General features: G+C 42.5%; 1 protein-coding gene across 16 annotated transcripts in view; it reads left to right on the forward strand.

Moving 5' to 3' along the window:
- ATE1 (arginyltransferase 1) overlaps positions 1-23,214 on the forward strand; it is a 182,962-nt gene that overhangs the window by 114,445 nt on the left and 45,303 nt on the right. For 2 of the 16 annotated variants that reach the window (XM_070057117.1, XM_051824256.2), the window contains exon 11: positions 15,847-16,416. The exons of the other annotated variants lie outside the window; for them this stretch is intronic. In XM_070057117.1, coding sequence (XP_069913218.1) covers positions 15,847-15,894 — 48 coding nt within the window. In that variant the 3' untranslated portion in view covers positions 15,895-16,416. Of the gene's footprint in view, positions 1-15,846; positions 16,417-23,214 lie in introns of those variants that run through there. 16 annotated transcript variants of the gene reach the window in all.

Here is a 23,214-nt window from a genome sequence, read left to right on the forward strand (position 1 = left end):
AGCGGCACACTGCCGGCCGGCTTTCTCGGGGACTGCACGGGTTCCCTTAGATGTTCCCCATAGATGTTCCTGGTGCATGCCGTCTCTCTCCTCCTTTATAGTCCTCCTCCGCCAATCCCAACTCGGCTGCCCACACGCCGAGTACGCTGCTCTCCAATCAGGAGCAAGTCCTACAGTTAATTGGTTGAACTGGAGGCAGCTGTGCGGAAGCTGTTTACTTCTCTCCCAGCGCCATATTGTGGGAGAGCAGATGCATAGAATAAGTCTTAATTCGAGTAACTTAGTCTAGTCCGGATTGCTCCCCACAGATCCCCCTTTCTTTTTATTTTTTGGCGTTGATACGCGCCTGTCTTCGGTGTCCCGCGGCACACACTCTGCTCTACTTGCTAGAGTTGCCACAGGCTCTTACAAGTCCTATCCATCAGGCAAACCGAATCCGGGTCCTCTCTTCGCCATGTTGTGAGGAGGTTTTTAGGCGCTGATGCGTGCCTGTGTTCGGTGCCCTGCAGCGCATGCTCTGCTCTGCCTGCAGGGGACTTACAAGACCTATCAGGCAAACCGAATCCAAGCCTTCTCATTGCCTTATTGTGGGGGAGACTTATTAGTGTTGGTTCGTGCCTATCTTCGGTGACCTGCAGCTCATACTCTGGTCGAGCTGCTTGCTGGCGCTTACCGCCTTAATCAGGCAGACCGAATCCAAGCCTTCTAATTGCGGTATTGTGGGGAAGCCTTACTGATGTTAATTCGTGCCTGTCTTCGGTGACCTGCGGCGCATAAGCTGCTAGCCGCCCAGGTGCTCATCGCCTCACTAATCGGGCAGACCGAATCCAAGCCTTCTAATTGCCATGTTGAAGGGAGGCCTTTCTATTTCTCTATTTCTCTATCTCCGGGCATTCCTATTTCTCCCATTCCACTTCTATCTTCCAGCATTCCTATTTCTCTCACTTTACTTCTAAAACTTCTGTTTCTCTTATCCCCGCAGCTTCCCGCTGCCCGCCCCGAGGCTACTTCTCGGCGGCTTCCCAGCTGAGCTGCTTCAGCCCGCGCCTCTTTCATCTGCGCAGCTTCCCGGCTTTGCGCGGCTTGGCTTCGCGCGCGGTCTCCACGCCCTTCGCGTCTGCACCACGGCCTCGCGCCAGCGTTCCCTATCTATTCACGCCCCGTGCTCTCTCTGCACGCGGCGGCTTCCGCGAGTAACACAGCGTAGCTTACGTGTCCGCCACTAGCATTCAATCTAAGTTCCCCGGGCTAGCCTGGCGAATTCAACCCAGCGTACGTCTCCGCCCCACGGTTTGGCTTCCCGTCCTTTGCTCCCCGGGCTAATCAGACGGATCCCAACCTGGCTCACGTTTCAGCTTCTGGTTTCAACTTTTCGCCCCCCATTCCCGGGCTAACTTGAGAATCCCAAAGTGGCTTTCGTTTCAGCCTCGGCCTGCCCCCCGCGGCTTCAATTTCCCTAACATTTTTCTCTACCCGGTATGTTTCCCCAAGCTCTCCTCCAACGACATTCCTCCCTCATTTCTCCTGGCCTCTCCCCACAGTCCGCGTCCGAATCTGTTTGTTCTAGCTTTCACTTTCGCTTTCGACCTTAGAGATTTCTCCCAGCTTCCCCCCGTAGTCCGTATCCGAATCTATGCCTAGGCTTTCAATAGCTTCTTCCGGCACCCTTTTCGTCCGGCTTTTCCCTAGGCTGTTTGCTAGTCTCTCTCTCCGGTATTTTCCCTAGGCTGTTTGCTAGTCTCTCTCTCCGATATTTTCCCAATTCTTCCCGTTTCTTCCCTCCTAAGTTTCATATCCGTCCTAGGTTTCCTATCCGAGCTAGGTTTCCTATCCGAGCTAGGTTTCCTATCCGAGTCACGGCACCATTATGTCGCTCCCCCTCTTCGTGGAGGAACGACACAGGACCCTGCGCTGTTCTTTCTGTCTGCTCGGCCCTCCCCGGGTTTGCTGCTGGTTCTTCCCGGGTTGGCTACTATCCCTTCCACCTCTGTGGAAGGGCAGTTCCCCCTGGCCGCATTCCCCACTTCCGCAGGGGAGCGGCACACCGCCGGCCGGCTTTCTCGGGGACTGCACGGGTTCCCTTAGATGTTCCCCATAGATGTTCCTGGTGCATGCCGTCTCTCTCCTCCTTTATAGTCCTCCTCCGCCAATCCCAACTCGGCTGCCCACACGCCGAGTACGCTGCTCTCCAATCAGGAGCAAGTCCTACAGTTAATTGGTTGAACTGGAGGCAGCTGTGCGGAAGCTGTTTACTTCTCTCCCAGCGCCATATTGTGGGAGAGCAGATGCATAGAATAAGTCTTAATTCGAGTAACTTAGTCTAGTCCGGATTGCTCCCCACAGTAGATGAGATAATTAAAAGAGTTTTGGGTAAAAAAAAAACCATAAAAATCTGAAAAGATTGTGTACTTTCCTAAGTAAGTTCTCAGTGCACTTAAGTGAAGAGTCAGTGATGCAGTCTTCAGAGAAACAGGACTGGTGTGAAAGCAGAGATCAGCCAGTAAAGGGGTGGTTGCGCTGTCACTGGAAGTGTGCAGGATAACTGCCTCCCGTGCGCATCCTGTAGTGGACACTCTATTAACGCAGCACTGCTGGTCTGTGTGCTTCAGGAAGACGGCTGTTGCTGACAGTTATTTGGCAGCATTTGGTTAAGATGCTCAAGCGCACTGCGGTTAAATAGGTCTAGCAAGAACAGACTGCCAAAGAGCTGCAACCCTTCGTCTATCTTTGTGTGATGGTGGGATCTCAACAGTTACTTGAAAATGGCTTTGTGCTTGGGCACTTTCTCGGTTCCCACTTCCGGTTAAATCACAAGCCATGTTAATCTGTTTCCAGTACTCCTAGATCTTGCGGTCTTGCCGTCATGCCGGATTCTGTGCTGTGTTCCTATAGGAGAATTGTAACCTGCTTTTACTCTCTGCTTACCTGGATTGCATTTACGCTCCTCTAAATGACTTGCTTGGGTTGATAGGTGTTGATATGCAGTTTCATACCTGGCAACAGCTGTTAAAAAACACTAGTTTACATATTTAATTTGGGAAACATTTTGGGCAATATATAGATATCTTTAAATTAGCAATAATGGGAGGGGTTTTTAAAAGCCCACCCCCATTTTTTTGTGTGTGTTACTAGTTATTTAATGAGCTCCTCCTCTGAAATCAGAACACCAGTTTATTAGGGTAAATTCCATTCATTAGAGCAAAAACAGATCACAGGTAGCCCTGGAGCTGAGGCACAGCCTTGATTTTCAGTAATATTTGCGAATCCACAGCTTTCAGATCAACCTTGTACTGCTCTGTTATCTCATATTTCTCCTTCTCCGTCTCTGTGTCGATTTATTTATTAATTTGAAAGGCAGAGTCACAGAGAGAGAGAGAGAGAGAGAAGTCTTCATCTGCTGACTTCTGCGCCAGATGGCTGCAATGGCGGGAGCTTCCTCTGGTCTCCCACCAAAAGCCTTTTCCTTGAGGCATGCTGTAGAAGTGTGGAACCCGTAAATACCGTAAGATAAACAGACCATGGCTCCCATTGTCTTCTGAACATGGCAGGGTCTCTCTCTGGCAGTCACACTCCTTTACGGTGGAGGCTGGCACACTGTCTCTGAGAAGGGCCAGGTAGGGAACACTTCAGACTCTGCGGCCTAGTGGTTTGCCATCGGAGCAAAGCTGCCAGGGACGGTGTGTACACCAGTAGGCATGGCTGGGATTTCAGTGACACTTAGTTTACGAGGAATTTTAATGTTTTATAATTTTCATGTCAAAATATTATTGTTTTGTTTCCCACCATTAAAAAAAATGTAAAAGCCATTAGGTGTTGGACCATAAGTAAGCAGCAGGTAAACTTGACCCAAGGGCCACGGTTAGTCAGTATTGGGATTCCAGGGGCTCTTGCTGCCATTTTGTCCCAGTATTGGTGATGTTGAGGTTGCCCGTTTGGTACAGTGCTATCTTCCAGATTCTCCCCTGGAGAGAGAGCTGCTTTTGCCATTTCCGAAAGTAAGTCAACCGGGGGTTGTATTTTAAGACCAGATATCTTGTTCCCCACAACCCAGTGGTAGACTCTTTTATAGTTTCTTCTGAATACAGGTTTTCATTTTTTTGAAAGTCAGGGAGAGACAGAGATCTCTCTCATCTGCTGGTTCTCTCCCGAAATTCCTGCAGTAGCTAGGACTGGGCTGGACTGAAGCCAGGAGCCATGAACTCCTCCCAGTCTCTCTAGTGGCAGGGATGCACCACTTAACCCCTCAGCTACTGCCTCGCAGGGTGCACATTGACAGTAAACTGGGACTGGAAGTGCAGTGTGGGATGCCGGTGTCCTGGTCAGTGTCTCATCCTCTGCACCAAATATCTGCCCTGTACATTAGAATGTCTAAAACATTCTCTGCAGTTCCAGTTATTTTTGAATGACCAAAATGTAAAGATTTATGCATTCTCTTAATGAAAAGCTGTTGAAAGTTGAACTTTCCATGTAAATTTACATTTTAAGTTGCCATTTACCAGAAGAATGCCCTGGTTCCCAGAGGTGGAAGGACAGAATCCACATTTTGATTTCAGGCCTTATGATATGTGCAGCCTTGGTATGCGTCAAGGTCTTTATATATAAAATGGGATAAAACTCCCCGCTGCTTTATCATTGTAGAGATCAGTGAGGTAACACGTGTAGGGCAGTTAGTGTGGGACATGGCTCATAGCCACCACTCAAATCTAAACTAAAAATTAGTTCAAGTAATAGAAAAAACATTTGTTTTTATTCATATTTAATGCTCTCAATATATTTAATTCACTTCAGTTTTATAGGCCTTCAGTTAAGGGTAGGTATTTTGCTAAGTGCTTTGTAAAGTGCCTGTGGAATTCTGTCCTGTGTGAGTCTTTGCAGCCCTGGTGTGAGTACTTCATGCTGTTAACATGGAAGGAAGGCGTTCAGACGCACACAGATCACACTGCCTGCTCCACACGACCCAACGCCGTAGTATAAACTTGGTTTGTTTAGTGATTTTCAACTTCATTGCTCACAAGCGCACAGCAAACTCTGAGGATAGTTGAAATTCCTCTAATAAATAGTCTCTGTGAAGATAAAAAGTCACAGCAGGCGTGGAGCTATCATTAAACTACCTGGGTTGTGTTAGAAGCACTCAGGAGACGACTTAAACTGACTCCCACTGGCCAAATGGTGGACAGCTTGAGCGTCAGAAAGCATTCCTGCAGCACACACATTAAGTATCTTCAGGCCTGTGAGCTCACACCGACGCACAGCAAGTGTTGCCGGAGTGTGAGCCGGGTCCCACACTGTGCTCCTTAGATGCCGCCTTCTAAACACACGCGGCACCCAGACCTCTGTGCCAAAACCATAAGCATCTTGCTGACTAATACCATGATTTCAGACTCTCTTATCATAGTAACTTGTCAAAATTTTACTTTCCCACATCTGGAAGTTGTAGATTTCAGCTTCAATTTTATTTATACTATTTCCAAAAAATCTGATGTGATAAACTGATAATTTTGCTCTTTTGATTTTTCCAAACTCTTGTTAGATGGAGAGGTGGTGATTGGCTTCTTAAAATTTTAGGAAAATGCATTTTTTTCAGTGTAAAGTCCAAGATTTGTACTGTTCTGGAAGAATGTTATTTTAATTATGTAGCCACTGGATATACTCTTCATATACATGTTTTAGAGTTCTTTTTTATTTATGTAAAGGGAGAAAATTTTATATATATATATATATTTTTAATTTGACAGAGTTATAGATAGTGAGAGAAAGGTCTTCCTTTTGTTGGTTCACCCCCAAAATGGCCGCTACAGCTGGCGCTGCGCCGATCCGAAGCCAGGAGCCAGGTGCTTCTTCCTGGTCTCCTACATGGGTGCAGGGACCCAAGCAGTTGGGCCATCCTCCACTGCCCTCCCGGGCCACAGCAGAGTGCTGACTGGAAGAGGGGCAACCAGGAATAGAACCCGGTGCCCGTATGGGATGCCGGCACCGCAGGCAGAGCATTAACCTAGTGAGCCACTACGCCGGCCCCAATATATTTCATATATACAATTTTAAGAGCATGACACTGCCTGCCTTACACTCCCACACTGCCCCGTCGTTCTTTTTGTTTTTTCTTTTAATTTTTGCAATGACATGCTTTAGTGTTCTTTATAATCACAAGCTTAACCCTACATTAAGTACAGAATTAAACAAGTAATAAGTAGAAAAACTACTGTTGCTCCAGAGTATAGACACTGCTGTAAATAATAGTCAAATTTCAAAATGTCAGGTTCATTCACATGCATTAATTTTTTGTACTCTGTATATTAGTTACCATACATCAGGGAAAACATGTTATTTGTCATTTTGAGACTGGCTTATTTGACCAAGCATAATGCCCTCTAGTTGCATTCATTTTTTTTTTTAACAAGACAGGATTTTGTTCTTTTTTATGGCTGAGTAGTATTCCATAGGTGTATGCCACATTTTTTTTTATCCTGTCATCAGTTGATGGACATCTGGCTTGATTCCATATCTTGGCTCTTACGAGTTAAGGTGCTGTGAACATGAGGGTACAGAGAACTGTTTCATATGCTGATTTCATTTCCTTTGGGAATGTCCCAAAAGTGGACTGGCTGGGTCATACAGTAGATCTATTTTCAGATTTCTGAGAAATCTCCATACAGTCTTCTGTAATGATTGTACTAGTTTATATTCCTACCAGCAGTGTGTTAGTACACCTTTCTCCCCCATATCCTCACCAGCATTTGTTACTCTTTGATTTTTGAGTAGTAGCCATTGTAACTGGGGTGTGATGAAACCCATTGTGGGTTTTTTTTAAGATGCATTTATTTATTTGAAAGGCAGAGTTACAGAGGTCTTCCATCTGCTGGTTCTCTCTCCAAGTGGCAGCAATGGCCAGAGCTGTGCCGAACCAAAGCCAGGAGTCAGGAGCTTCCTCTGGGTCTCCCACGCAGGTGCAGGGACTCAAGCACATGGGCCGTCTTCCACTGCTTTCCCAGGCCACAGCAGGGAGCTGAATCGGAAGAGGAGCAGCTGGGACTCATGGAACTGGTGCCCATGTGGGATGCCGACACCGCAGGTGGCGGCTTTACCTGCTGTGCCACAGCACTGGCCCCCGTAATGTGGTTTTTATTTGCATTTCCCTAATGGCTAGTGATCCTGAGCAGCTTCCCTGTGTCTGTTGGCCATTTTTATTTTTCCTTTGAAAGATGCCTGCTCGTTTCTTTAGCCCATTTCATGACTGGATTGCATGTTCTGTTGAGTTTCTTGAGCTCCTTATTATATCCTGGATATTAATCCTATAACATATATAATTTGCAAATATTTTCCCCCATTCTATTGGTTGCCTCTTTGCTTTATTGAGTGTTTTCTTTGTTGAATGGACAGTTTTTAACTTGATGTAATCCTGTTTGTCTGTTTTTGCCTTTATTGCCTGGGTTTCTGGAGTGAACTTTCAAAATGTATGTCAAGGGACCGTGACTGTGGCAAAGTGGGTTAATCCCATATGGGCACCAACTTGAGTTCCGGCTGCTCCACTTCCTATCCAACTCCCTGGTAATGGGCCACCTGTATCTCTTAAAGAATTTTTTAAAAAAATATTTATTTATTTACTTGAGAGAGAGAGAGATCTTCCATCTGTTGGTTCAGTCCCCAGGGCTGGGCCAGACCAAGGCCTAGAACATGGAACTCCATCCTGTTATCCTGCATGGGTGGCATAGGCCCAAGGACTTCAGCTGTCATCCGCTGCCTTCTCAGGTACATTAACTGGAAGCGGATTGAAAGAGCAGCAGGGACCAGAAACAGTGCTCCAGTATGGGATGCTGACATCATAAGCAACCGCTTAACCCGTAGGTAGTTCTGCAGTGAGCTAGTCAGTGGACAGAATTATGTCATTTACCAAGACATTGATGACTACTGTGATCTTGAGAATGCTGTAACTCTAAATTTTGTTTATGCTAATGATGTGATTGATTGAGTTTGGGTGAATGTGATGTTTTCAGAGGGTGTCTTAGAAGGAATAAAGAAGTGAGGTTTCTCTAATTATCCAAGATTCTTTGGTGTTTATAAAAAAGCATGTTTCACAATAATTTAATTGAAATTCTGTGAATTGGACTTGATTTGCTCACTCTGTGAGTGGCTATGTTTAAAAGTCATCATGTTCCGCATAGTTAAAATAATTTTAGAAAGGGCAGAAATAATGGTAGAAACCTTGTGAACTTGCTGAAACGTAGACGCCCGGAAAAGCTGTTGCATTAACTTTCTAACCAAGTCCTTCCTGCAGAAATGCATACAATGCTGATGATATCCAAGGGGATCAGATGTAAATTCTAGAACCCCTACTTCTACACAGTTGAGGGAGGAAAGGTTATCCTTAACCTTTAAGCAGTTAAGTCATTGGTGATGAATTTCCCATCAGGCATGAAAAAGAGAGTGATTACTGTGGCTCACACCCCTGAGGTAAATTGGAGGTTACAGGAACTTTTCATGTCCCTCAGGGGTGTGAGTAAGCAGACCTTCACCATTAAAGTTTTCAGGCACTGAAACATGGTTACTGTTTTCGTATTCTGGAAAAAATAGTAACTCCATTTGGAGATATGGTTGGTTAGAGACAACTGCCGATTATCGGAGCCTTGTATTTGTTGGGAATTGTTTTTCAGCATTTGTTTGACTCAGCATATCAGTTTTTTTTTTTTTTTTTTTGACAGGCAGAGTTAGACAGTGAGAGAGAGAGAGACAGAGAGAAAGGTCTTCCTTTTCCGTTGGTTCACCCCCCAAATGGCTGCTACGGCCGGTGCGCTGCGCCAATCCGAAGCCAGGAGCCAGGTGCTTCCTCCTGGTCTCCCATGGGAGTGCAGGGCCCAAGCACTTGGGCCATCCTCCACTGCACTCCCGGGCCACAGCAGAGAGCTGGCCTGGAAGAGGAGCAACCAGGACAGAATCCGGTGCCCCAACTAGTACTAGAACCTGGGGTGCCGGTGCCACAGGCGGAGGATTAGCCTAGTGAGCTGTGGCGCCGGCCGAGCATATAAATTTTTAAAAATATATTACAAAATAAAACCTGTTTCTAAGGGACCAGATGCAAAATTAATAGGCAGATCTTCTCAAATAGGAAGATAGGACATTGCTGACACAACTTAGGTGTTCATACTTACATTTGGTTTTATCTTGGGAGTTTTCACAGAAAAAGGATGTTAAAATTGGTGTTCGCATCTTTTCTTTGCCTGTACTTAGTCTTGATCAAGTCATTTAACTTTCCTGTTTCTCCCTTCTTCCTTTTCAGAAATGTTAAAATGAACCTGGATACTAACCAGGAGGGTTTGAGGCTTTTCTAGTTTTAAGACTCTATCATTTTCTTAACCAAAAGTTGGATTCAATTCATTTCTTTTAAAGATTTTATTTATTTGACAGGTAGAGTTACAGACTGAGGGAGAGACAGATAGAAAGGTCTTCCATCCATTGGTTCACTTCCCAAATGGCCACAGTGGCAGAAGCTGGGCCAACCTGAAGCCAGGAGCTGGGAACTTCTTCTGGATCCCACACACGGATGCATGGGCCCAAGCAGTTGGGCCATCTTCTACTGTTTTTGTAGGCCATAGCAGAGAGCTGGGTGGATCAGGACATGAACCGCTGTCCATATGGGATGCCGGAACTGCAGGTGGAGGCTTAGTGTACTACTCCACAGTGTCGACCCCATTTCAATTCAGTCAATTGTCATTAAGTAGTTGTTAAGAACTCAGTCCTTACAAGTAATTCAACGTAGGTACATGGAATGCAAAGGAAGGATGTACTCTGAGCTCTCAGGAAACTCCAGGTTGGGATGGGTAGTATTGCAGAAGTAAGATGAATGAGGCATATAACAAACAACCCCAATGGATTTGTTGGGTTCTAGGACAGACTTACTGTGGAAGTCCAGCCTAGAGTCTTCCCCAAGATGCCAGTTTTGCCACCCCTGGATTTTACATTAGATTTCCCTGTTGTACTGATGAGCTGTCATTTATCATTTGTTTCTGTACAATTATTTCCTTACGCTCCCTGAGGACTCAGGTTGGCAATACTGTTTACCATGGCACACCTAAGACCTTAACAAGGGGCTTGGCAGACAGCAGGCATGTCATAAAGATGCAGCTGATGGCAGGAGTTGACTGCGCATAGCATGATGGACAGGAGCAGTGGGTGTGAGCCAGGCGGAGTCCTAAGAAGGCCGAGGCAGTGTGTAGGTTCTGCTCCAAACACGGAGTCAAGGCTCAGACCACAAGGAAGCCACCCCATGCGGAAGATAGCCTGGGCCTGGCTGCGGGTGTCCCGGGGGTGGGGGTGGGGGTGGGGGTGTGGTGCGTGTATGGGTGGTAAGAAATTGACTGAAAGCAGGTCTTGGGCTGTGCACTCAGGGTATCCCTGGTGTCCCTGAAGGGTAGAGGTCTGCAAGTGATCTGTGTAACTTGTGTGCACTGTGCTGGAGACTGAGGAAGCGCAGGTGAGCATACAGCTAGCATTTAACAGTTGTTGGTCCTGGGAGAAGCTCCTGGCTTTGGATCGCCCCAGCTCCGGCTGTTGCGGCCATTTGGGGAGTGAACCAGCGCATGGGAGATTCTCTGCCTCTGCCTCTGCCTCTCTGTAACTCTGCCTTTCAGATAAAATAAATAAATATTCTTTTAAACATTAGTGAATTTGTGATGATATTTTAACTTGTGTAACTTCACTTAAAACAGTAGCACATAAAGAAAGGCCTGAGAAACTGGACTTTAAAAAGGGATCGTGCTGCTACAGTGTGGATACTGGAAAGCCGGTAAAAGAGGCTCTTCATAAGGAATTCACCATCAGTTCTGTGGTAGCAGCAGGAAGACGGATTCGAGGAGAGAACTCGGAAACGGCCCCTGTGAGGATGGCCCCCACCACAACACTGAGAACCAGTGACTCTAAGTGCCTTTTTCTAAGCAGTAGCCTGAAAAGACAAGTAAATGACTAAAGTGACTGATTCTTCCTGCCAGCATGGTGAATGCCAGATTTATGACTGCACACATACATGAATATTCTTACGTTTCTGATTTTACATTTTCTCTTTCTGTTTACATTGTTTTCTTTGTCTTCATATTCCATTCTGTTTCTTTTAGTTTTGTTTTATCCTCTTCAACTTATGACCCTTCAGTTTGAAATTGAATTTGGGCTGTAAGTTGACTCCCTGAATCTTTTCTTCACAAGCCTTCTTTGTATTTTCTAGAAGAAAAAAGATTAACTGGGGTTTCCAAAATAAACGCAAAGATTGTGATTAAAACTGAATTAGAATCTTTATTCTCTAGTATTTGCTAGTAGTAAAATAAATAGCTCAGTCTTAAAGGAGGTTTAATTTAAGTCCTGGAACCTTTGGATTTTAATTAAAGAAACACAGAATACCATCACTTTCTGTTTGTCGGTGGAAAAAATATGTATTTTTAAATTTTCAAAGCTTAGCCGGCGGCACATGGAGTGCATATGTTGGCATTCAGAATTTGGGGAACACAAATGGATTCAGATGTTTAGGCCCTTTGTCTCGGCTCACCTCGCCAGCTGAGCGTGGCACAGTCCAAATAGAGTTTTTGAAAACACAGCAGCTAGAGTTACTTCTAAAGCACTCTCTTGGGGACTGATAAGTCAATCTCTGTTTATGTAATGAAATCAGGGAGCAAGGGGTCTGCCGTAGTGCTTTGCGGATGGGATTCCATTGGTGTTGTTTTTCAGGGAGAAGACTGGATTTAATAAGCCCTTCTCCTTGCCCGCTCTCTCCGGGGCTGCAGCCACTCTCACGGGTGATTTTGAACTGTTTTTGTTTATATGGTGTTAGAGCTTCCCTTTAAGCAATCAGTTTTAGTAAAACCAGTGGGCTTATTGTGGAAAACGGGATGCTGACACTGACGTTACCTGCCGACAGACTTGGATAGCTAGTTAATCTTTTCTGTTCAGTGCTACTGGTGTTCTCTCTCTCTCTCTCTCTCTCTCTCTCTGTGTGTGTGTGTGTATTTTTGGTGTACTTAAATTTTAATTTAACTTGAGTTTTCAAAACAAACTCTGCTGGTTTAGCCTCTTCTCAAAATACTCTTGCAATCCTCCCTATTATACAAAATATTTATAAAGTATTCTAAAGAGTGAAATCTCATAAAGGCCTTGGTTCAGGACCAGAGTTCAAAGGAAAGTCCGTTTGGTTTTGATTTGAAAACTGTAAAAACAAAATACTCTCAAAATGGCAGGGTGTGAATTGGTGACTTCAATTTTATTGCAATCTGCCAAGCCCATCCCCACATGTTTCCAATTAAAAGCCAGGAATGCTAACTTGGATGAATATCATATGAAAGCATTTTTTTTCTCTGATTTTTTTTCTGAGACAACAAACTCTCAAATCTCTTAACTTTAATTAAAGAAATAACTTCTTGCTCACATGTTGTTTAAACTTATACACAGAAAAGCACAAAATTCAAAGGGATTGTAACATCCAGAAAGCATTCATCCATGTCAGGTTTGCAAACATGTAGACCCAAACACGTGGGGGTGTACAAGTGTCTTCTTACGAGGGCCCAAAGAAGAAGAAAGATTTTTAAAAGATTTTGTGGTCTTTTGGAAATTAAAATAATTTACTTCTGGATTTATTATATTCAGAGTGGGTCTTTTGACCCTGTAAGTTTGTTTTAAAAGGGGTGGTTAGTAGTTTCAGTGTTCTCTGCAGGGTTATTATTATTATGGGGACTTTTCCATTATAATGTATATAATATGTTGGGTTTTTAAAACATCTCTGATCAGTTGTACATTTAGTTATAAGAAAGAATTCTGTGGAAATCTAGAAAGATGTAATAAGACAAAAGAAAGTATAATGAAAAATAGTTCAAAAACCATAGGCTTCATAATTTCTGCAGATTAAAGCCAGGTTATAGATGGATCCATCCATGTACTTGAAAGCTGCTTGGAATATGTCAGTCTGAATTAAGAGGAAAGATATTGGTAATAAATTTGAATTTATGAAATTGGCATTTGTTCAGAGAGGAGATGGAGTCTCTTTACAGCTGACCTAACACTAGCGTTTTACGTGTAAAGCTAAAGATAGATGTGTGTTTGAAACTTGCCCAAACCGTAGACGCAGGACCACATACTAGCTGCAGAAATGAACCAGTTGTTTCTCATTTCATCTCCTACTTGGTGACGTTTTGATGGACAGTGCATTTGGGAGCTCAGGAGGGAGTCCGCTGTACAGGGCTTGGATCTGTGTTTGCGGTTGGCGAGTACCTAATTTTTTTTTTTTTTCTAAACGTGATTCCACTCGCCTTTAAGACACGCAGTAGAAAGGCCCTCTCACTGCTCCGGAGGAATCTGATTGCTTCCTCTTTGTGCCCAGTCTCCTCTTTTCCCTCTCCCCACACACAGCAGACCGTGAGCACGTGGCAGGTTTATCTCCCCTTCTTGAGCAGAGTCCTCTAGATCTGAGTGATGAGTTTTGTTTAAAAAAAGAAAAAAGATTTATTTATGTTCTTGAAAGGCAGAGTTAGAGAAACAGAAACCTTCCATTTGCTGGTTCACTCCCCAGATGGCAGCAACAGCTAGGACTGGGCCAGGCTGAAGCAGGTGCTGTCCTCCACTTCTTTCCCAGATGCCTTAGCAGGGAGCTGGATAGGAAGTAGAGCTCATATGGGGTATGAGAGTTGCAGGTGGTGGCTTAACCCACTACACCACAGTGCTGACCTCTGGAGTGTTGATTCTAAGATTTTAGAAGTTACCTTAAACTTCAGATAATTGTGAATATTTGTAGATATTGGTGTGGAATGAGAATGGAATTAAGAGTCTAGTTCGGGGGCTGGCACTGTGGTGTAGCAGGTAAAGCTGCCGCCTTCAGTGCCAACATACCACATGGACGCCAGTTTGAGTCCCGGCTGTTCCACTTCTAATCCAATTCTCTGCTATGGCTTGGGAAAGCAGTACTAGATGGTCCAAGTCCCTTGGCCCCTACACTCTAGTGGGAAGACCCAGAGGAGGCTCCTGGCTCCTGGCTTCAGATCATTGCAACTCCGACTCTTGCATCCAGCTGGGGAGTGAACCAGCAGATGGAAGACCTCTCTCTCTCTCCCTGTCTCTCCTTCTTTCTCTCTTTCAAATAAATAACTCTTAAAAAAAAAAAAAGTCTAGTTTGCAGTTCCTCACTGCTATTGTATCATCTTGTTCTGCCTGCAATAGAAATTACATAGGTTTTCATGACCTTAAATTGTCAGGAGACATAGGTGGTGACACGGAGTGGTTATGAGTCTACCATGTTCTTGACAAACACAGAGGAAATCTTCATTCTCATCATTGTTAACCGCCAACCAACGAAGAGGCCCTTCCGCGAGTCGCATGTCCCTTGTTTGTTCCTTCCCTCCTTCCCTCCTTCCCTCCCTCCTTCCCTCCCTCCTTTCTTTGAAAGACAGACTTACAAAGAGAGGTCGAGACAGAGAGAGAGGTTTCATCTGCTGGTTGACTCCCTAGGTGGCAGCAATGGCCGAAGCTGTGCCGATCTGAAGCCAGGAGCTTCTTACGGGTCTCCCACGTGGGTCCAGGGGCCCAAGGACTTGGGTCATCCTCTGCTGCTTTCCTAGGCCATAGCAGAGAGCTGGATCGGAAGAGGAGCAGCTGGGGATAGAACTGGCACCCATATGGGATGTCAGCACTGCAGGCTGGGGCTTTAACCCACTGCGCCACAGTGCCGGCCCCTCCCCTGTTTCTTAAGCAGTAAGAAAAGCTGTGCTTCCTGTTAGACAAGAAGTATACAGCAGTGACAGAAGTATTTTTAGCTTTGAGGGAAAAAACTAAATTGACAGGAGGCAGTGGTTTCTAACCTTCTTGAGTTTGAAAATCTTTTTAATTTCTGTAATTCTTACATACATTTTCATGATAATATGCTTGGTGACAGTTCTCTGAATTTCCAGAGGTTGAGAACTATTCTTACACTGTACTTGGATGGTGGTGCTGCATCACAAGCGGGGAAGTGAGAAGACAGTGACTGACGCATGCACTGTGTGTAGAGAGGGCAGGCAGAAGTGGTGTTGGTGAGGTGTACCGGATCCATGGCTCACTCTTCTAACAGTTACTTTTGCAAGTTTTGGTACACAAAATTGGTGACCATATCAGACTAGAATCTCTGAACTTGCATCCTAACAGCAGTTCCCTAGAGATGGAAATAAACAAGAGAATGAACGTGAATGTTGGAAAGTGATAAGCCGGGTAGATGTGCCTGGGAGAGCAGCAAAAATCTGTCTTGTCTTTTTTTTTAAAGACTGACTTAATTTGAAAGGCAGAGTGACTGGTGGGGTGGGTAGTGGTGGGGAAGAGACAGAGAGATCTTCTATCTGCTGGTTCGCTCCCCAAATGGCCGAAACAGCAAAGGGTGGGCCAGATAGAAGCCAGGAGCATGGAACTCCATCCGGGTCTTACATGTGGGTCTTCTGCTGCTTTCCCAGGTGCATTAGCAGGGAGCTGGTTCTGAAGTGGTGGAACAGCCAAGATTCAAACCAGCACCCATATGGGATGCTAGCAACACAGGCGGCGGCAGCTGAACCTGTTGCACCACGAGGGTGTCTCCTGAAAATAAAGAGTTCTATCTAGTTGCATCTTAACTGAGAAAAAGTGTCTGTGCTTTCATGAATATTTGTTTAGGTATTTTGTTAAAATTGCGAATCATGAAATCAGATGTTTCCACTTTTATACTCTTGCAGTACCTCTGTTCACCATTATTTAGTATGAGATGATAGTGAGGTGGTGTTAACATCTGGCCCTCAAAATAAATGTTGTCTTTAGGCCAAATTCTGTTATATTTTGTTGAATTAAGATACTTTCCATATACTTTATTTTATGGTTCTTTTATAGGGAAGAAAATTAAATCAATATGATAATACTGTTCAGATTATGGTCTGAAGCGTGCAAGTGAGAAGAATGCCTTTGTTCCTTCCATTGACCAGAGCCCGAGCTGTGTGATCTCTCCTGGAAGATGCAGTCTCTCATAGGACTGGGACAGGAAGTGCGCTTCTCTAAGGGTTTCCCCCAGTGTTCAGATTTAACTTTGGTATTTCCTAGACTTTCATTCTATGACAACCCAGTAAAATTGATTGAAATATGATGTAGCCATTTAATCTCTCTCTCTGGTGGGGGAAAGTGTAGTGTAATTTGAGTTTTACACAGTCTAAGTGGTTTTCATTAAAGACAGATTCATTGAATATTACAGCCATATTGTGAGCAAACATTGACTCTTTGACAGCTCAAGATATTTTCCTTTGTTTTGTTTTCCGTTTTCAAAATAGTTTGTTAACAGTTGCAGAAGTAATAGTTTGGTGAAGTTTTGAATTGTGGGATTTACTGAATTCACTTCACTTTGAGCACTTTGAATAGAGACGCTACCCCGCACCAAAAATGTTTAATTAATAAAGAAAATGAAGCATCGTTCGTGTGTTTCTAGGATTTTTTAGAGTTAGTTTTTGCCATTTCCAGACTTCTCCTCCTGCCCTGCAGTGCCCTCCAAGGAGCCTCCCAGCCCGAGAGGGGCTGGATGCGAGGGGTGTGTGCTACTTGCTGGCTGGGCTTGTGAGGCTCTGCAGAGGAGCCCGGAGCTCCTCTTCTACAACTGTGCTCCCACTGAGAGAACTCCTCAGAGAACCAGAGATAAGCCCTGTCAGACCATGATGTCTTCAAAATGTTGAGTGCTTTAGAAATCTGTGGTGACTTGGATTCCTTCTTACTTACACAAAGCACCCTAGGAAAGAATCTGTTTGTACCTCATTGTTCCAATCTGAATGAATGTACTTAGAGGTTGATTAAATATTTTTTCTTCTTACCAGGGGGAAATATGCCCAAATCCTTAAGTAATTACATTCTTAGTATGAACATTTCTGCTTTTTATTTTTTTTAAAACAGGAGCTAAAAAGGCAGGGTAACTGTGAAACCCCTGTATATTTCATTTGTTTGATGGTGACTTTAAATTGAGCTTTAAGAACTATGTTCACTTAGCTTTCAACCAGCTTAGTTTAGAAAGTATAACGTTTCAAAGTGGTTTATTTCATAAAACTCTGCATTCTTTGATCACTTGGGAAAATATTTGAAGCATTGAAATGAGCTTAGACTTAGGAGAAAAAATGTTTTGACCTAAGCCAAAAATCTGATTTCAGATGAGCAGAAACTACAATGTGTACATTTATGGTCAGTGAAATAAACTAAATATTTAAAGAATTAAAAATCAAATCCCTAACTCACTTATGAATGAGCATGTATTTCCTTTGCCCTCAGTATATTTGTATGTGTACCTTTTGTGCAGCTGTCACTCTCATGGATTGTGAATTATCTGGAAGTATTTTGTTCCCAGGACATGGTGCCTGTCATAGTAAACATTCAGTGAATGTTCATGGACGTCATCGTTGTTCAGGTGGCTGTTGATGTATCTGCATATCTGTATAGAACAAGTTCATAAGAAAGACTGAGACCATTTTCATCTTAAGTTCTCAAAAATTGAGGCGTGAGCCTTTTTCTCCTGAATGTTTGACCTGTGTATGTTAGCTGACAACATTAAATAAGATAATGGTGCCATTTTTTTCAAGATTTATGTAGTTATTTGGAAGAGTTAGAGAAAGGGAGAGAGAAAGGTCTTCCATCTGCTGATGTACTCTCCTGATGGTTGCAGTGGCCAAGGCTGGGCGAGCACGAAGCCAGGAGCTTCATCTTCACTCTCACACCAGTAGCAGGTACCCAAGCAGTTCACCACCTTCTGCTTTCCCAGACCATTAGCAAGGAGCTGGTCATAAGTGGTGTGGCTCGGACATAAACTGGCGCCCATACTTTACTCACTATGCGCCATGCTGGCCCTTTGTTGTTTTAAAGAGTTCTGGAGAGAGGTAGAGACAGAGAGAGGTCTTCCATCAACTGGTTCACTCACCAAATGGCTGCAATGGCTGGAACTGATCCCATCTGAACACAGGAGCCAGGAGTTTCTTCCGGGTCTCCCATGTGGGTTCCAGGGGGCAAGGACTCAGGACATCCTCTGCTGCTTTCCGAGGTGTATTAGCGGGGAGGTGGTTCGGAAGTGGAGCAGCCTGGACTCGGAACAGCACCCATATAGGGTGCCAGTGCTGCAGGCTGGGGTTTTAACCAGCGCCAGAGTGCTGGCCCTCCTTGTTGTGTTTTCAACTTAAGATGATTCATATATTCTTTTTTAAGAGACATTTTTAGAATTCTCTTCATTTGCAGTCTGCCATCACAATAGTCAAGATATGGCATTTCGTTTTTGTTACTATTTCCTTATGGTGATAATATTTTCTACTAATACAGAGTCTTAGGATAATTAAAAAGGGTCAGAAAATTCTACAAATGAGTGTTGAGGGGAGACTAGATCTACCAGATGTCAAAATATATCAAGCTTTAATAGTTCAAACTGAGGCACTGGCAGATGAGTAGACAGAGGTTGGTGTGCCTAGAGAACAGTCCAGAAGGGGGTGTGGATGGGAGTTCAGTGAGTTGTAAAGAGAGACCTACAATCAGTGGGTGGAATGAAGATCGTTCACAAAGCGATGCCGAGGCCACTGAATAAACATCTGAAAGAAATTAGGTGGATCTTTTATACTCTTCCCGAATAAATTCCAGATGGGACATAAATGTAAACGTGAAACTAGGAAAGTATTAGAAAAGACACGAAAGTATGTTTTTATACTCTTAGGGTGGCCTTTTTAATTTTCTTGCAAAAAACCCATTTGCTGTTTTAAAAAATGATAAATTTGTCCATAATTTCCAAGTGACAGAAGCATATGATATTCAAAGTCAGAAGACAAATAACTAAGAAAACACAATATATTTTATAAACAGTTAATTTCCTTAATTTAATTTAATTTTTTTGACAGGCAGAGTGGACAGTGAGAGAGAGAGAGAGACAGAGAGAAAGGTCTTCCTTTTTGCTGTTGGTTCACCCTCCAAAGGCCGCCGTGATCGGCATGCTGTGGCCGGTGCACCGTGCTGATCCGATGGCAGGAGCCAGGTACTTCTCCTGGTCTCCCATGGGGTGCAGGGCCCAAGTACTTGGGCCATCCTCCACTGCACTCCCTGGCCACAGCAGAGAGCTGGCCTGGAAGAGGGGCAACCAGGACAGAATCCGGCGCCCTGACCGGTACTAGAACCCGGTGTGCCGGCGCCGCAAGGCGGAGGATTAGCCTAGTGAGCCACGGCGCCGGAATTTCCTTAATATATAAAGAATTCCTTCAGTGAACAAGAAAATATCAACAAGTTTCAACAAAGGTGGACCAACTTTATAAAAAAGGAAATATAGATTCCTTTAAATGTGAAAAAATATGTAACAGAAGTGAAAACCACAGTGAATTGCCGTTTTTTGGATTTGCAGAGACTTAACTGTCTTGTAAAGGGAAAGTTAATACTTGGATAGTTAATACAATGCTGATAGAAATGTAAAACAGCACAGCCTCTATGAAAAAATATTTGGTATGTCCAAAGTTAAAGCTCTTGTCCAATAATACTAATTCAAAGAATTTACCTAGGATACATCCTCAAATGACTGATGTACAAGAGTGTGTATATTTTATCAAGTGGTTCTACCATTTCAAACCAGCAATATTTAAGGTCTACATAGTCTAAATCTTTGGCAAAACTTGTTCTTTTCCATCTTTTAAAATTTTTGCCCTTCTGTTGGATGCGCACTTTTTACTATTTATGGTTTTAATTTGCATTTCTGTTAACTGATAACCTCAGACATCTTTTAATGTGCTTAGAGGCGTTCATGTATCCATGACAATGTATCCAAGCTGTTTGCCTTTCCTATTTTAAAGTGGGTTACTTGTTTTGTTAAAATTCTTTGTATGTTTTGGATATAAGGCTCTGTTCTAATAACCGTGAATATTCTCTCCTTAACTTTAGCTTTTTTATTTAATTTTCTTAATTTGTTTTAAAAACTGTAATTTTGTTGAATTTCATTTCATCATTTTTTTCCCTTTTATGTTTGTGTTTTTCATGTATAAAAATCTTCAAATATTCCAAAGTCAAGAAAAATTACACCTTTTTGGAAATTCTATATATTTGACTCCTATATTTAGGTTTTTAAAATTCAGATTTTCAAAGTGGCCTTTAGTTGAAAAAGAAAAAAGATTTAGAATCAGTGCTTTAGGCTGCTGTCTGGTTTCCCATACTATTTATTAATAATATTGGCAGCATTATAGCAAGTCATCCCTTTACCCCAATAAAACAATTCTCAATAAGAATGATATTGCTTTTGATAAGACAGATAGCCTGGGAGTATCTACCTTTACTATACATCTGAAATAAATCATTAATTCACTGTTTTTTTTGTTGTTTTTTTTTTTTTTTAGCAATGTTGTTTATTTGTAAAAGTGAAAAAATTTCATGTATTTCATATATACAGATTCAGGAGCATAGTGATACTTCCCACACCACCCTTCCTCCTCTTTTTAATTTTTACAGTGACATACTTTTGGTTTATTTTATAATCATAAGTTTAACCCTCCATTAAGTATAGAATTCAAACAATAGTAAGAAGAAAAACGCTGTTCCACAACAGTAGAAGTAAGGTCTATAAACAACAATCAGTTCTCAAAATGTCAGTTTTGCTCATACACATTACTAAGTTACCACAGGTCAGGGGAACCATATTTTGAACTGTCTTGTTTCACTAAATAAATGTGATGTTTTCCAGTTTCATCCATTTTGTTGCAAAAGACAGGATTTCATTCTTCTTTATGACTAATATTTTAGAGTGTTATATACCACCTTTTGTATATCCAGTCATCAGTTGACGGGTCATCTGTGTTGATTCCATATCTTAGCTATTGTGAATTGAGTTGCAATAAACATAGGGATCCAGATAACTCTTTCAGATGATGGTTTCAGTTCATTTGGGCAAATTCCCAGGAGTGGGATGGCTGGGTCACATGGTAGGTCTGTTGTCACATTTCTAAGGAATCTCCATGCTGTCTTCCACAGTGACTCTACTAGTTTGCATTCCCACTAACAGTGGATTAGGGCACCTTTTCCCCCATATCCTCATCAGCATTTATTTATTTTTTTACTTCTGTATGACAGCCATTGTAACTGGGCTGAGGTGAAATCTGATTGTGGTTTTTATTTGCATTTCCCTGATGGTTAGTTTCAGGCTTGTCCTGTGAGGCCCACTCACTGTTGGGATGGTGAGGCTACGGCGTTCTTCGACCAGAAGCACCAGGGCAAGTTTTGATGAACATGTCCATTCATTAGCAATCAGGTACACGTTTTAAAGGGCAGGCAGAAGGGGTGTAGCTAGCACAGGGTAACACTAATTCTATAGGATGAAGCCAACGCCTCACAGAGTTTGGGAGAATTCCCTCCTTTCAATTGTTTTGAATAGTTTGAAAAGAATTGGAGTTAGTTCTTCTTTAAAAGTTTGGTAGAATTTGGCGGTGAAGCCATCCAGTCCTGGGCTTTTCATTGTTGGGAGGGTTTTATTACTGATTTAGTCTCTGTCTTGATTATTGGTCTGTTTAGGTTTTCAGTGTCTTCATGCCTCAATTTTGGTGGATGGTATGTGTCCATTAATCTATCATTTCTTCTTTGTTTCCTGATTTGATGGCATAGAGCTCTTTGAAGTAATTTCTGATGATTCTTTTTTTATTTTTGTCGTGTCGGTTACATTTCCTTTTTCATCCCTGATTTTATTAATTTGGGTCTTCCCCCTCTTTTTTATTTTTGTTTTTTGGTTAGTTGGGCCAATAGTGTATCAGCTGTGTTTATTTCTTAAAAAAAAAAGAAGAAGAAGAAACCAGCTCTTCATTTCCCTGATCTTTTGTATTTTTTTTTGTTTCAATTTTGTTTATTTCTTCTCTAATTTTAATTATTTATTTCCTCCTACTAATTTTAGGTTTGGTTTGTTGTTTTCTTAGTCCTTGAGATGGATTGATAATTTCTTGATATAGACACTAATTGCTATAAACTTTCCTACTAACTGGCTTTTGCTGTATCCTGTAAGTTTTGATATGTTGTATTGTCATCTTCATTCATTTCCAGAAATCTTTTGATTTCCCTTTTGATTTTCTTCTGTGACTCAGTATTCAAGAAGGATTTCAGTCTCCATGTGTTTTCGCATTTTCTAGAGATTCTTAATTTGTTAATTTCCAGCTTTATTCTTTTGTGATCAGAAAAAGTGCATCATATGATTCAGTTTTTTTAATTTGCTGAGTCTTGCTTTATGGCCTAGCAAATGGCCTATCCTAGAGAAGTTCCACACACTGATGAAAAGAATGTTTATGCTTCAATTGTAGGATGAAATATTCTGTAGATATCAATTATGTCTGTTTGATCCATGGTGTCGATTAGCTCTGTTGTATCTTGATTGATTTTCTGTCTGGTTGATCTGTCCACTGATGAAAGTGAGGTGTTGAAGGTCCCCATTACTACTGTGATGGAGTCTATATCTCCCTTTATACCATTAACATTTGTTTTAGATAGGCAAGTGCGCTGGCATTGAGTACGTATATATTTATTACAGTCACATCTTCCTGTTGATTCATCCCTCAATGATTACATCGTGTCCTTTTTTTTTTCTCTTTTAACAGTTTTGTCTGATATTAGGATGGCTACACCTGCTCATTTTTGCTTTCCAATAGCATGGAATAACTTTTTCCATCCTTTCACTTTCAATTTCTTTGTATCTTTGTTGCTGAGGTATGTTTTTTTGTAGGCAGCAAGTGGATTGATTAAAAATTTATTCAGCCAGCTCTGTCTTTTAATTGGAGAATTTGGGCCATTTACATTCAAAGTTACTATTAAGAAGTAACAACGTGGTCCTACCATTTTCCCATAAATATTGCTATAGTTTGCTTTGGATTTCCTTTGTAATTTTATTAGGTTTTCTGCCTTCACATTCTTTCATAATGATGACTATTGTTCTCTGTGTCTTTGTATAGCACCTCATTAAAGCATCATTTATAAGGCTGAATAAGTGGTTACAAATTCTCTCAATTTCCATTTGATATGAAAGGTCTTTATTGTCACTCCGTTCTCTCCAAGCCTGTAGGATTGCTGCTGAGAAATCAACTGTCAGTCTAATTGGGGGTCCTGTGAAAGTGATCTGGCATTTCTCTCCTGCATGTTCTGGAATGTTTTCTTTATGTTTTACTGTTGAATGTTTGACTGAAGTGGATCATGGTGAAGATCTTTTCTGATTAGGAGTTGTGTGTGCTTCCTGTACTTGGATGTCCCTTT

This window comes from Oryctolagus cuniculus, chromosome 15, assembly GCF_964237555.1.
Source record: "Oryctolagus cuniculus chromosome 15, mOryCun1.1, whole genome shotgun sequence".
In the NCBI taxonomy this organism is placed as follows: domain Eukaryota; kingdom Metazoa; phylum Chordata; class Mammalia; order Lagomorpha; family Leporidae; genus Oryctolagus; species Oryctolagus cuniculus.